The following is a 14,119-nucleotide window of genomic DNA, read 5'->3' on the forward strand; positions in this document are numbered from 1 at the left end:
AGAGGGGTGGGATTGGGGTGGGGGAGACGCAAGAGGGAGTGGATATGGGGATATATGTATACGTATAGCTGATTCACTTTGTTATACAGCAGAAACTAACAACACTGTAAAGCATTCATACTGCAATAAAGATTAAAAACAACAACAAAAAAGAATGAGCATTTAAATTTATAGTAGCACTGAAGTGTGTTACAGAAATAAGAGAGTAATAGGTATTAAGTAGTAGATATTAAGTTCAGTTATGTGTATCTGATAATCTTGATGACTTAGCATTGCTACATTTTTATCAGAAGTGAAATTCATTCAAAAAGTATTTGAGTGCCTCCTCTGTACCAGGCATTATTTTAGTCATAGGAATTGAGCTTTTCAGTTTTTCCCTAAATTAACTTACAGTCTAGAAGAGGAAATAAAAATATATCTATAGCAGATGCAGGAAGTATGGTATAAATTGCTTTTGAATATGGAGAAATACGATTTGTGTCTCAAATCGGGGAAGGCTTCACAGAGGAGGCGGTTATTTTAAGACTGGAGAAGATGACGTGCATCAGTGAGTATAGTGTGCCCTTTAGCAGTTGCATGTCTGACTCTGAATTTTTGGTGTATGCTTACTACCCTGTACGTACATTCATATATTCCAAAGATATTTGAAGTGAGTCTGCAGGAAGAAGAGAGATCTTGAAAACAACTTCAGCATCATGACATACTAAAATTTGAAATTAATGTACTCCCTAGCAAAGAGACCTTTGAGAGTTCAGCTACTTTATTGTCTCCAGCAGTGTGCTTTAAGCATTGGAGATAAGGGTGGGGAATGCCACAGAAAATTTGGCATTTTTTAAATTAAAAATATATTTATACTTGTCCTACAGATAGGTTCATCTGTACCATTTTTCCAGAGTCCACATATATGCGTTAATATACAGTATTTGTTTTTCTCTTTCTGACTTACTTCACTCTGTATGGCAGACTCTAGGTCCATTCATGTCTCTACAAATGACCCAATTTTGTTCCTTTTTAAGGCTGAGTAATATTCCATTTTATATATGTACCACATTTTCTTCATTCATCTCGGTGCTCTGTGGTGATCTAGATGGGTGGGATGGGGTGGGTGGGAGGGAGGTCCAAGAGGGAGGAGATATATGTATACATATAGTTGGTTCACTTCATTGTACAGCAGAAACTAACACAACATTATAAAGCAACTATACCCCAATTTAAAAACATACATGTATATAAAAACAGTTAACTTTTTCTTTTAAATTTATTTATTTATTTTATTCATCTTTGGCTTCGTTGGGTCTTCATTGCTGCGCACGGGCTTTCTGTTGTTGCAGTGAGCGGGGGCTACTCTTCATTTCAGTGCACAGGCTTCTCATCATGGTGGCTTCTCATTGCGGAGAACGGGCTGTAGGCACACGGGCTTCAGTAGGTGTGCCACGCAGGCTCAGTGGTTGTGGCTCGCAGGCTCTAGAGCGCAGGCTCAGTAGTTGTGGTGCCCAGGCTTAGTTGCTCCACGGTATGTGGGATCTTCCCGGACCAGGGCTTGTACCCGTGTCCCCTGCATTGGCAGGTGGGTTCTTAGCCACTGCGCCACCAGAGAAGCCCAAAACACTTAACTTTTTAACACTAACACTGAAACAGTGAGTAACTGAGAGACCACACAAAATGGCTTATAGAAGAATTAGTGCAAATAGGAATTTACTCCATTAATTCTTTTTCAAACCTCTTAAAATACTTTTTAAGACAATTTCAACATAGTACACAACTGGTTATGTGAGACTAAATAACAGTGTATTATCACTGGGTTATGAAATTATTTGCTTACAGTGATTGTATTTTGAATCTTAGATTCTTATCTCTATAAACCTATTGTATTCTATTATTTTCTTCCCCTTTTTGCTTTTTTTTTTTTGAATAGGGAGCTTCTCTGTTGTTGATGCTGAAAACTTACCTTAGTGAAGATGTATTTCAACATGCTATTGTTCTTTACCTGCATAATCATAGCTATGCATCCATTCACAGTGATGATCTGTGGGATAGTTTTAATGAGGTAAGTGACCTGGATATTTTATTTAGCTCTTAAACTAAGAAGAGAGGAGTTCTTATATTTATGTTTTTATCAAGTATGTAAATAAGCTATGGTACCAAGGATAGTTATTTAAGAGAGGGGGGAATGGAGCTTAGTATATAAATATTTATGAATAAGAGCACAGAATTAAAGGTCATGAAATGGAAGTCCTGGTCTTAATTGTTGAAAAAATTGCATGAGGCCTTGTGTAAGCATCTTTAGTCTATATCTTAATCTCCATTCCTACTTTGTAAGAAAGTTCTCTTTTCTGAATTAGTGTATATTATTATGTTTTCATTATTTGATTTTTTTTTCAAAAATCTCTTTTCCTTTCCTTATGTTTTTGCAGTCTTTCTACCTTACATTCATGATTTTTTGCTCTATACTCTGCCTTATGAATCCTCCTATCTTTTGTGGCCATGTTCCTCTAACTTAGATGATGTATCATAGTCTGGCTGCCATGGCTCCATACTGCCCTTGGATCCTTTTGCTGCTTGGATTTTGTTGTGCCTAGAATTCTAACAAGCAGTGTAATCGGTTACAAGTTATGCTTCATAACAGTGTGTGAACCCAGCCTGCATCTTGCACATATGCTGATGGCATAGCCCTTGTAAGCATTTGAATTTGTTACCCTGATCTAGATCAATGGTTTTTAACATTTTGGAAGATCACAGACATATTTGAAAATTTGATGAAAGTTCTGGACATATTCCCCCAATAAACCACAGATAGGCAAAATATCACACACAGATTCAACGTTTTGTGGATCCTGGGTTAAGAACCCCTGCTCTGGATCTTTTCCGTGTGCTCTCTTTGCTCCCTTGCCTTCTCTGAAATTTGGTAGCTTCTAATTGTTAACCCTTTTCCCAGAAGATATATCTTCCCTACTGTCTGAGTTCTTTTTCAGAAGAACGATCAGTCCTTATTACCTAAGAGTTGCTTCTAAATCATTGTTTTTCCTCTTATCAGGTAGTAGCATTTCAAATGAAAGCCACATTATGTACTTTATACTCATTGTATTATCTCCTGACGTTTAGAATATATTTCTGCCTTCCTCACTGACTTCAACTTTTGCATCACAGTGTTTTCCTATCCAGATCTAGCCCCTTAACGTTATCCTCAGGTTCTCCAGCATCCACATCAAATTATGCACTGGACTTTTCATTTCAGTTCTGTTTCAGAGACTCAAAAGTGCCTTGCTTTGGGGCAAGCTTGTTTTCTTCCCAACCTCTTGTCCAGAAATAAATAGGTCAGAGCCACGAGAAACATAAGGTTAATCTCACAAAGCATTTGGGAAGATTTTCTCCATCCTTTTCAGCTTTAAATAAATAGGCGTATGTCGACTGAGGTGTAAGGCCTGCCATAGTGGTGTGATACTACAAAACATTTTAAGCACTTGATGATTTGAGTTGCTTGCAAATCCATAGGTAATCTAGAAAAATAATTTGTATCGTAAATTTAGCTCACCTGCTTCAAAGAGATAGTTCAAAAATTGCTTCTTAATCATTGATACCAGATGTCTTAGGGACAGGGAGCTTTAGACGGTCTGTGAACCTCTGACACTGGATTCTAGATCTTGTAGATAAATTCATGTATTTTATAGGAAAAAGGGGTATGTGACCATGAAAAACATTCACTGCTGTTCTCTAGAGAGACCTAAAGTCCAGGCAGCCGACCTGTTTGTATCTCACTCCTCTGCTGCTGCTCCCAGGCACTCCCACAGGATGAGCTCTTTAAAAGATGAACTTTAACATTTGTGAAAGCAGAGGGTCTGGGGAATAAAGAGAAATCTGGACCGAGAAATCTGGACCTAGCTGATTCACAGGAGTGAGTAGCAGTGCTTCTGATTCTAGACTGCATATCATTATCCATACCTTCTAAATGTTAGTATTGTGACCTGAAGGAGTGCTTATATCTTCTTAGGGATTTTAATGAACACTCAGTTGGTTGATAGCATATGTGCTGCTTTTTCAACGTAGTTCCTCTCTCACTCTCTTTAGTTATCACTTAGCTGTATTCCAAGTTACTTTCCTTTTAGCACTTGCTCAATTACCTAGAGTAAAAATGTAAATTCAACTCAGCATTTGTGCTTCTTTTTTATATTACCATTAAAATGTAGTCTCCATAGAATGTGGTAGGGAAAGAGGGAAAGGTACTATAAAATTTTTAGACTGTTAAAGCAAAAATAATTTATTTTTCTATAGGTCTCAAACAAAACACTAGACGTAAGGAAAATGATGAAAACCTGGACCCTGCAGAAAGGATTTCCTTTAGTGACTGTTCAAAGAAAAGGAAAGGAACTTCTGGTGCAACAAGAAAGATTTTCTTTAAATATGAAGCCTGAAATTCAGCCTTCAGATGCAAGGTGAGTGCCCTCTCTCCCCGCTATCTCTTTTGCACCCTCAGGTTAAAGTATTTTTGAATGTTTTATAATCATAAGTTCTTAAGAAACCTAACAAGATTATCCCTTTCCGGGAATAGCTTGAAAAATATCACCTTCCTGCCAAAATATATATATATATACCCAACAGATTATGTGTAACTGACTGAAATATTGGAAAGAGTGATAATCTTCCAGTATTTTCTTTTTACAGCTCTCTGTGGCATATTCCACTATCCTATGTCACTGATGAAGGAAATTATTCAAAGTATCGATCAGTATCATTACTGGACAAGAAATCAGGTTTGGCTATATTTAACACTTTTCTGAAATGAAATTAGAAACAGCATATTTTCTAAAAATTGACCAAGCAGCAGAAAGGAGATTACACTTTCCATTACACTTTCCAATGTACACAGCTCTCTGAGCTGGTTCTGTGAGACACCTGTACAAAATGTGACTAAGGTGAGATTGATTCTATGTATCATGCATAAAACTGGTCTTTCTTAGTCATGTGAAATAAGGTATAAAAAATTGCACTGAATATGCTAGCAGTTGTGGTAGAAAATAGCGAATACTGTGTTTTTGTATCCTAGATAAATATTTTGTTAGAAGTAGTAGATCAGTTTCTTAAAGTATACTCTGCTGTCTACTCTCTAGGGGTGGGCTGAGGCGACTGCATTTTAATAAGCACCCTAGATGATTCTTATCCATGACAAAACGTTGATTCATGAGACAGATTTGTAGTAAATAATTATTACAAAATGTCCTGTAGACACAGTATACATTTTTTGATAATGAGAAAATAGGGCAAGGGGCTTCCCTGGTGGCGCAGTGGTTGAGAGTCCGCCTGCCGATGCAGGGGGCGCGGGTTCGTGCCCTGGTCTGGGAGGATCCCACATACCGCGGAGCGGCTGGGCCCGTGAGCCATGGCCGCTGAGCCTGCGCGTCCGGAGCCTGTGCTCCGCAACGGGAGAGGCCACAGCAGTGACAGGCCCGCGTACCGCCAAAAAAAAATAAAAAAAAAAAAAAAAAAATGAGATTTAAAAAAAAAAAAAAAAAAAAAGAAAATAGGGCAAGAAATTATGATTGTGGGGGGATAATAAAATGTAAAGATTGTATATGCTGACCCACAAGGAGTCTATAAAAAGAAATTGAAATGTAGTTTCTAACCATCTGTTAAATACCACTGAATGCTACACCACGTATCCTCTTAATTTACATCCTGAAAACATGAGGCTCTTGGGTTCTGCAGGAACCATTAGTGATACTTTAGATTTATGAAAAGGGAAAATTTCTTATTTGAATTGGTTCTGTTGTTCAATCCTATATCTTTGAGAGGGGAGTGTAGCTTAGTAACAGTCTGACTTTGGAGCCACATTGCCTGGTTCAGTTGTATGATTTTAGGTGAGTTATGTGACCTCTCTGAGCCTCTTTCCCTGAGCTATAGAATGGAGAGAGTAATTATACTTGCGTTATAGTGTTATGTGAGGATTAATTGAGCTCATTTATATGAAGCACCTAGAATAATGCCTGGCACATGTTATGTGCTATATAAGTGTTAGTTATCATTATTAATGTTACTATTGAAAAACATAATTTTTAAGCATAACATATGCACATTACATAAAATCCAGAAGATGGAGAACAAATCTTATTACCCTATTGTAACTACTCTCATGATTATTTCTTTCCAGTCATTTTTTAAAATAATTTTTTACTTGGTTGATATTGTGTACCTGTGATTTTTATATCTTACTTTTTTTTTTTACATCTTTATTGGAGTATAATTGCTTTACAATGGTGTGTTAGTTTCTGCTTTATAACAAAGTGAATCAGTTATACATATACATATGTTCCCATATCTCTTCCCTCTTGCGTCTCCCTCCCTCCCATCCTCCCTATCCCACCCCTCCAGGCGGTCACAAAGCACGGAGCTGATCTCCCTGTGCTATGCGGCTGCTTTCCACTAGCTATCTACCTTATGTTTGGTAGTGTATATATGTCCATGCCTCTCTCTCGCTTTGTCACAGCTTACCCTTCCCCCTCCCCATATCCTCAAGTCCGTTCTCCAGTAGGTGTGTGTCTTTATTCCTGTCTTAACCCTAGGTTCTTCATGACATTTTTTTTTCTTAAATTCCATAGGTATGTGTTAGCATATGGTATTTGTCTTTCTCTTTCTGACTTACTTCACTCTGTATGACAGACTCTAGGTCTATCCACCTCATTACAAATAGCTCAATTTTGTTTCTTTTTATGGCTGACTAATATTCCATTGTATATATGTGCCACATCTTCTTTATCCATTCATCTGATGATGGACACTTAGGTTGTTTCCATCTCCGGGCTATTGTAAATAGAGCTGCAATGAACATTTTGATACATGACTCTTTTTGAATTATGGTTTTCTCAGGCTATATGCCCAGTAGTGGGATTGCTGGGTTGTATGGTAGTTCTATTTTTAGTTTTTTAAGGAACCTCCATACTGTTCTCCTTGCTGGGTTGTATGGTAGTTCTATTTTTAGTTTTTTAAGGAACCTCCATACTGTTCTCCATAGTGGCTGTATCAATTTACATTCCCACCAACAGTGCAAGAGGGTTCCCTTTTCTCCACACCATCTCCAGCATTTGTCATTTGTAGATTTTCTGATGATGCTCATTCTAACTGGTGTGAGGTGATACCTCACTGTACTTTTGATTTGCATTTCTCTGATCATTAGTGATGTTGAGCAGCTTTTCATGTGCTTCTTGCCCATCTGTCTGTCTTCTTTGGAGAAATATCTGTTTAGATCTTCTGCCCATTTTTTGATTGGGTTGTTTGTTTTTTTAATATTGAGCTGCATGAGCTGTTTATATATTTTGGAGATTAATCCTTTGTCTATTGATTCATTTGCAGATATTTTCTCCTGCTTGTCTTTTCACCTTATTTATAGTTTCCTTTACTTTGCAAAAGTTTTTAAGTTTCCTTAGGTCCCATTTGTTTATTTTTGTTTTTATTTCCATTACTCTAAGAGGTGGGTCAAAAAAATTTTGCTGTGATTTATGTCAAAGAGTGTTCTTCCAGGCTCCCCTGGTGGCGCAGTTGTTGAGAGTCCACCTGTCCATGCAGGGGACACAGGTTCATGCCCCGGTCCGGGAAGATCCCACATGCCACGGAGCGGCTAGGCCCATGAGCCATGGCCACTGAGCCTGCGCGTCCGGAGCCTGTGCTCCGCAATGGGAGAGGCCACAACAGTGAGAGGCCCACGTATTTTATAGTGTCTGGTCTTACATTTAGGTCTTTAATCCATTTTCAGTTTATTTTTGTGTATAGTGTTAGGGAGTGTTCTAATTTCATTTTTTTACATGTAGCAGTCCAGTTTTCCCAGCACCACTTATTGAAGAGACTGTCTTTTCTCCATCGTATATCCTTGCCTCCTTTGTCATAGATTAGTTGACTATGGGTGCGTGGGTTTACCTCTGAGCTTTCTATCCTGTTCCATTGATCTATATTTCTGTTTTTATGCCAGTACCATATTGTCTTGATTACTTTAGCTTTGTAGTATAGTCTGAAGTCGGGGAGTCTGATTCCTCCAGCTCCGTTTTTTTCCCTCAAGGTTGCTTTGGCTATTCGGGGTCTTTTGTGTCTCCATACAAATTTTAAGATTTTTTTGTTCTAGTTCTGTAAAAAGTGTCATTGGTAGGGCTTCCCTGGTGGCGCAGTGGTTGAGAATCCGCCTGCCGATGCAGGGGACACGGGTTCGTGCCCCCGTCCGGGAAGATCCCACATGCCGCAGAGCGGCTGGGCCCGTGAGCCATGGCTGCTGAGCCTGCGCGTCTGGAGCCTGTGCACCACAACAGGAGAGGCCACAACAGTGAGAGGCCCGCGTACCGCAAAAAAAAAAAAAAAAAAAAGTCATTGGTAATTTGATAGGGATTGCATTCTATCTGTAGATTGCTTTACCCGTCTCCCTATTTTCAAAAGGGACCAATAAGGAAATTTTGCAAACCTCCCAAAAACAATACCATAAGTTTTTGGTGGTATTAGAAATAATTGGACAATAAGAAATCTGCTTTTATTAGCCCTCTACTTTTTAGCTTAGTTCATAAGCCAGTTTCTTAAACTCTTTCTGAGATTCACACCCCAAAGTCTTGCTCATATTTTCCTGCTATTGCCGTTTCCTTCTAAGTCCTTACCTGGCACTCTGCTTCCACTGCACAAAAATTGTTTCAGCAACTCAAACATGCCACACTGCCTCTTGTCTCTGGGCCTTTACGTATGCTGTTTTCTCTTCTGGAAGAACACTCCTGCCTCCTGATTCCTTGGTTTTACTCCTATGCACTCTTCAGATCTCAACTCATCCATTGCTTGCTCTAAGGAGCCCTCCCTCACCCCAAGACAGGTTAGATGCCCTACTTATGTGTTTTAATGATATTCTCTACTTTTTATATACTATAAGTACTGTTTTGTTTATATTTATCCCACATTAGATGTATCCCCTATTGAGGGTGGAGATCTTGGTTACACAGATCACTTTTGCAACCTTAGCACCCTACAGGTACACAAAAATTTATTGAATAAATAAATTTAGTCTATAACAACGTGACTCAATTTCAAATCTCACTGTAAAAATTTCTAGGAAAAGAGCATTCCAACCTTGATGAAATGATACCTTCTGTTTCTCTTCATTTGAAAATATTCGTAGTAAAGGGAGATATATGAAATGCACTATAATATGATTGGTTTATCTAGAGGTGGAACTGAGCCAATGTGTGCTGAAAGCAGTGTCTGCTAATTCCTCTTCTCAACTGTGTTATTTACCTTGCTGCTGCAGTTTTAATTCCTGGCAGTTCAGGTTTTGAAAGTCCACACTGAAAATGTCTGTCCTCATGAAAAGTGTTTGAGGACAGTTGGGTCTTCTTGGTTCCTGATGCTGCTGTGAGAACGAATTTTGGTTTAATTGAATTTTAATTTTTTCTTTTCTCAAAAGAAATATAGCATAGACAGTGACTACAGAGGCTTATTTTATGCCATATGACTTTAGTACAATGTGTTATCTTGGTGGTTTGTTAAATCTATAGCATATTTTCGTGCATTCTAATGTCAGGGTTGCTGGGTTAGTCCATTAGTTCAATCAAATATAGAAGTTATATGTGGTCAATGCTTTTGTCACTTTTCCCCATGTACATGGATTTTGAATGGTTAATAGTTTTTTTTGCATAAGAAGGGCTGAATGGGACCATTTTTCTAAACTACCTATTGAGGAAATTACACTAAAATGTCTCCCTCTCCCTTCTCTTCCTTCCTTTCCCCCCTCCTCTTTCCTCTCTCTCTGTCTTCCACATTTTATTCAAACCTAATCTCTTTCACTATAGGAAATTTTTATATTAACTCTAACTTGGAACATTCATGTTTCTAAAAGGATATCGCTGTGCCAGAAATATTTCTCTGAAACTAAAGGACGTGGCATTGAAATGAAAGGCAGTTGAAAACAAGAGGAAGGAGGAAGGGCATGTAGTTAGGATTGGATATTTATCATGTGCCATTCTCTGCTCTTGCCTTTTCCCCCTAATAAAATAAAGGGGAAGAGAACAGAATGCTTTTGAACAGAAGGGGATGCATGCAGTTCAGCTGCATGTATCATGCTAGCCCTCTGGAGCAAGCTACACAGGAAATTTTGCAGCTTTATAGTGAAAACATATTTTTTGTTTCTGTGCTTTAATGTTTCTTTATAAAACAGTAGTTGATTTTCATAACTCATTGACAAATGTTTTTTTAAAATCCCTATTAGATTACTTAATCTGGGCTTCTGCCATTTAACATTGGAGTTGCTCACTCTTGTTTTACTACTCAGTGGACTGTGAAAATTGAACTGTTAATCTGTTAATGATTATAATAAATTAAAAACATATGAGGATAGCCTCATCCACATTTGAGCTGCAGGATGTAGTTACCTCCCTTGTGTGCAAAGCTATTATTTTTTGATACCTGTGGTTTTAAGGTCCTCCATTCTGGATCACTCAGAAGACCTGAAAGAGACTAATATGTTGATTCTTTAAACGATAAATTTCCTCTCTATGCTGTCGCTGCACTGCTTTATATTCTGTCATCAAAATGACAGTAATAATTTCAAGCACAATCCCAGCTTTGTTCCTCCTCTCTACCATCTGGACTTGGCTAGGTTTACAACATGGCAAGTTGCTTATCAGCGAAGATACTCTGTATTTCAATATTTTCCTGTATCTATCCAATGAGAAATTTGCCATACTTATCATTCCTTGCCTCCTTTGTTGGGAAAGGGAGATTTGAAGCTCTTTAGTTCTTCTTCCCAAGGTCCTTTCTTCATAAAAGCTCTGTAGGAAATTGTGTTTGGTGACCCGGAGAGTGTTGATATTTTTGCGTTAGCTAATGATAAAGTTAATTTCATTAGTCATAGATTTGTTAAAAGTATCTCCAACTTGGAGCAGCTACTGTTGCCATCACAAATAAACCTTAGAACTGCATTCTGCTCTAGAAAAGGAATAAACCCTATTGATGTAACTAATCTTTCCCATCTGTTGCTATAGCAGCAATAAAACAAATTAGTATGGAGTTCTTTTTAATGAAAAAGACTGATTATCTGATATGTCATGTTAAGACATGATCAGAATGTAAGTCTTTACATCTTAAAAATCTTTTACAGTTTCAGTAGAATTAGAGTAACTAAGGCATTAAGAAAATCTGATAAATTTAAATAATTCATGCTTTTGAAGTTGATCAACCCTAAGACTTCAGGTACTAAAGGGTTTAAATGTGTTTCCAAAGCATTTTATGTGTAAAAACCTTTATATATAATTATTGTGATAGTGAATATTTTAAAACAGCCTAAATATTTCCAAATAGGAGATTGGTTAAGCTGTGGTAGGTCTCGAAATAAAATATTCTGAAGATACTTGAATACTGCATATGAAGACAGTGGGAAAATGGCAGGAGGTGAAATCTGATAGGTGAAAACGCAGTATAAAATAAATGTATATAGATCCAGTGTATTACATATTAATTCAGTTAAAATGTTTATAGGAAAAATCTTGGCAGGAAATATGCCCCATAATGCTTTTATCGTCTGAGTTTAGATTATTTTTCTTATCTCTACTCTTTCTCCTATAATTTAAAAAATTGTATTCTCTACTTTAAAATGGGGAAGAGTTGAGGTCTATCCCGATGGGGCTTTTTCTGTAAACCTACATCGTTGGAAACGCCTCATAGATTAACTGTGTGGTTTCCTTTACTCATAGAACTACCTGTTAGATCTGTGGGAAAGAACTACAAGACAGAGCTGCCAAGTAAACTATGAAAAACCTAACGAACTTTTTATCTTAGGTAATAATTTCCTCCTCTCTACCCAATTGGGCATTGGGCATATCCCAATGATCTGTACTGTTCTAGGGTATGATGGCTTAGGAGTGAATATGATTTGAACCTAATACATTTTTAGAGGGTGTCAAATTTAGAACCAGGCAGATCCATCTCCTGACCCTAAACATGGTCCTAAAGTAAATCACTTGAGGAAATTGGATCCTATAGATTACAGGTGAAGAATTTTGAAGTGTGTCCATATTTGATTGGAGATCAAAGAAGCCTAACTAAAAGAATTGTGGGCTGACTCACATGATAACTTCTTTTTGAAAGGGCTATTTTATCTTGAAGATTTATGAGTTTGGAGGAACTAAGGTGATTGGCAGTGGAAAGAATCAGAATGTGTGAAATTCCTTAAAAATTTATTGACTTAAATAACTTTGTGTTACACATAATAAAAAAAACCCTTTACTTTAAAAAAAAAAATGGGGAAGAAAACTTACATCATAAACATCTACAAACTTTATTTAGATTTGTTTGAAACAACTTACCATGACATAAATGTTTTGTTCATTCGTTAATTCACTGAGTATTTTTTGAGTACTTGCTAGGAATATTGTTCCAGTGCTGAGGGATTAGCAGTACACAAACTAAAGCTCATGGGGTTTATAGTCTAATAAATATTAAACCTTAAGATGCTTAGAAGCATACCCTTAACTATTGTTTTAAATTCACATCCTCACTGCCAACTTTGAAGGACATTTCTTGATTGGTAATTTTAAACATTTTGAAAATTCCTATATATATTTTGTAGCCCAGCTTTTGTAGTAATATTTTTTATAGTCACATATTTTTAGCTTCTTGTTAATTGTATGTTAATTGAAATCATTCCATATAAATTTCTAACAGTTCTCTCAGCATTTATATTTAATGGTAGGGGCCAAAAAATGCATTATCAATTTTCTATTATTTTAACTCAGTAATTTCTTATTTGTACTTAATGAGACCTTAGTCCTTCCCTAATGTTTATTTTGCTGTCTTTGAATTATGTGACTTTTTTTTTTTAACATCTTTATTGGGGTATAATTGCTTTACAATGGTGTGTTTCTGCTTTATAACAAAGTGAATCAGTTATACATTATGTGTCGTTTTAAATGGCTTTGTTTGTCCTTTCTTTGCTAACATAAAGGCTGAGATGGAACACATTTTCTATAGTTCTCTCACTGTCTTCCCCTGTGACTCATCCTGCACACACTGCCCCTCTCCCTGCGTCTCTCCTCTAGCCACAGTGAACTTGGGAGCCGGTTCAGTGCATGGACTCCGTGTACACTTTTGCTCTGGGCCTTGAACACTCAGAGTCCCTCTTACTTGGCTAACAACACCTATATATATCCTGAAGTCTCAACTTTGATGTCATTTCTTCCAAGAAATTTCTCCTAACCTTCCCTAGGAGGTGAAGCATTTCTACTCTGTGCTTCTACAGAATGCCATGTTTTCTTTTTCCATAGACAACATTTATATGATATTCTATTCACCTGGTTACATTAGATTGTAAGATCTATGAGAGAAGGCACATGTCTACCTTGTTTACCATTAAATAAATAATTGTTAAATGAATGAGTGGTGATCTTTGTTAACATGAAAATAACTGCCCTGGGAGGCAGCCGTTTAGTTTCTTAGTGGAATATTACATAATAATACCATATTAACTTTGAAACAAACAAGGTATCTGTTTAATATTTTTCTTTCCCTATTACCTTCTCTCTCTCTCATTTTTTGGTCTGTATTAGTTGTCATCAATCTCACAGAAGAAGTGAAGTGGATCAAGGTCAATACAGACATGACTGGCTATTATATTGTACATTATGCAGACAACAACTGGGAAGCACTGATCAAACAGTTGAAAATAGATCCTTATGTCCTGAGTGACAAAGATCGAGCCAGCCTCATCAACAACATCTTTGAACTTGCAGGGTAGAGTATGCTTGTCTTGGGTCTTATTTTGTTTTGTTTTTAAGTAAGTATTCTCGAGGAAAAGGACATTATGGAAAAGCAATTCAAAAGAACTAGCATGTATTGCCTGTTAGGTATAATTCATTTTGGAGGATTGGGAAGATATAAGACATATTCCTTGCCTTCAGGGGCTTTATGGTCTATCTAGAAACATCAGCTACAAACATATTGAACAGTTGTATAATAAGATTTAAAGAATATTTTAAGACTGTAGATACCAACAAGCAGGACACATATTTGCTGAATAAATTGATGTAAAAGTTTCGCGTTTGCCTTATTTCATGAGAGAATTCTTGTCAAGCGGCAGGTGGTTTCAGCATAAAGCTTGGTGCTCCCTCAGTAGTTT

At 37.1% G+C, this 14,119-nt stretch overlaps 1 protein-coding gene and 1 non-coding gene across 2 annotated transcripts in view; both read left to right on the forward strand.

The window, feature by feature from the left end:
* Positions 1-14,119, forward strand: part of LNPEP (leucyl and cystinyl aminopeptidase) — a 97,061-nt gene that overhangs the window by 67,845 nt on the left and 15,097 nt on the right. Inside the window, exons 9-12 of the mRNA XM_024737663.1 lie at positions 1,916-2,047; positions 4,270-4,430; positions 4,660-4,748; positions 13,551-13,734. Of these exons, the coding sequence (XP_024593431.1) occupies positions 1,916-2,047; positions 4,270-4,430; positions 4,660-4,748; positions 13,551-13,734 (566 nt within the window). The remainder of the gene's footprint in view (positions 1-1,915; positions 2,048-4,269; positions 4,431-4,659; positions 4,749-13,550; positions 13,735-14,119) is intronic.
* Positions 11,610-11,740, forward strand: LOC112394757 (small nucleolar RNA SNORA18). Its single transcript, XR_003002201.1, has one exon. It is a non-coding gene; the product is annotated as a small nucleolar RNA SNORA18 (small nucleolar RNA).

The sequence above is a fragment of the Neophocaena asiaeorientalis genome, unplaced genomic scaffold (genome assembly GCF_003031525.2).
Source record: "Neophocaena asiaeorientalis asiaeorientalis breed wild unplaced genomic scaffold, Neophocaena_asiaeorientalis_V1.1 scaffold573, whole genome shotgun sequence".
NCBI lineage: Eukaryota > Metazoa > Chordata > Mammalia > Artiodactyla > Phocoenidae > Neophocaena > Neophocaena asiaeorientalis.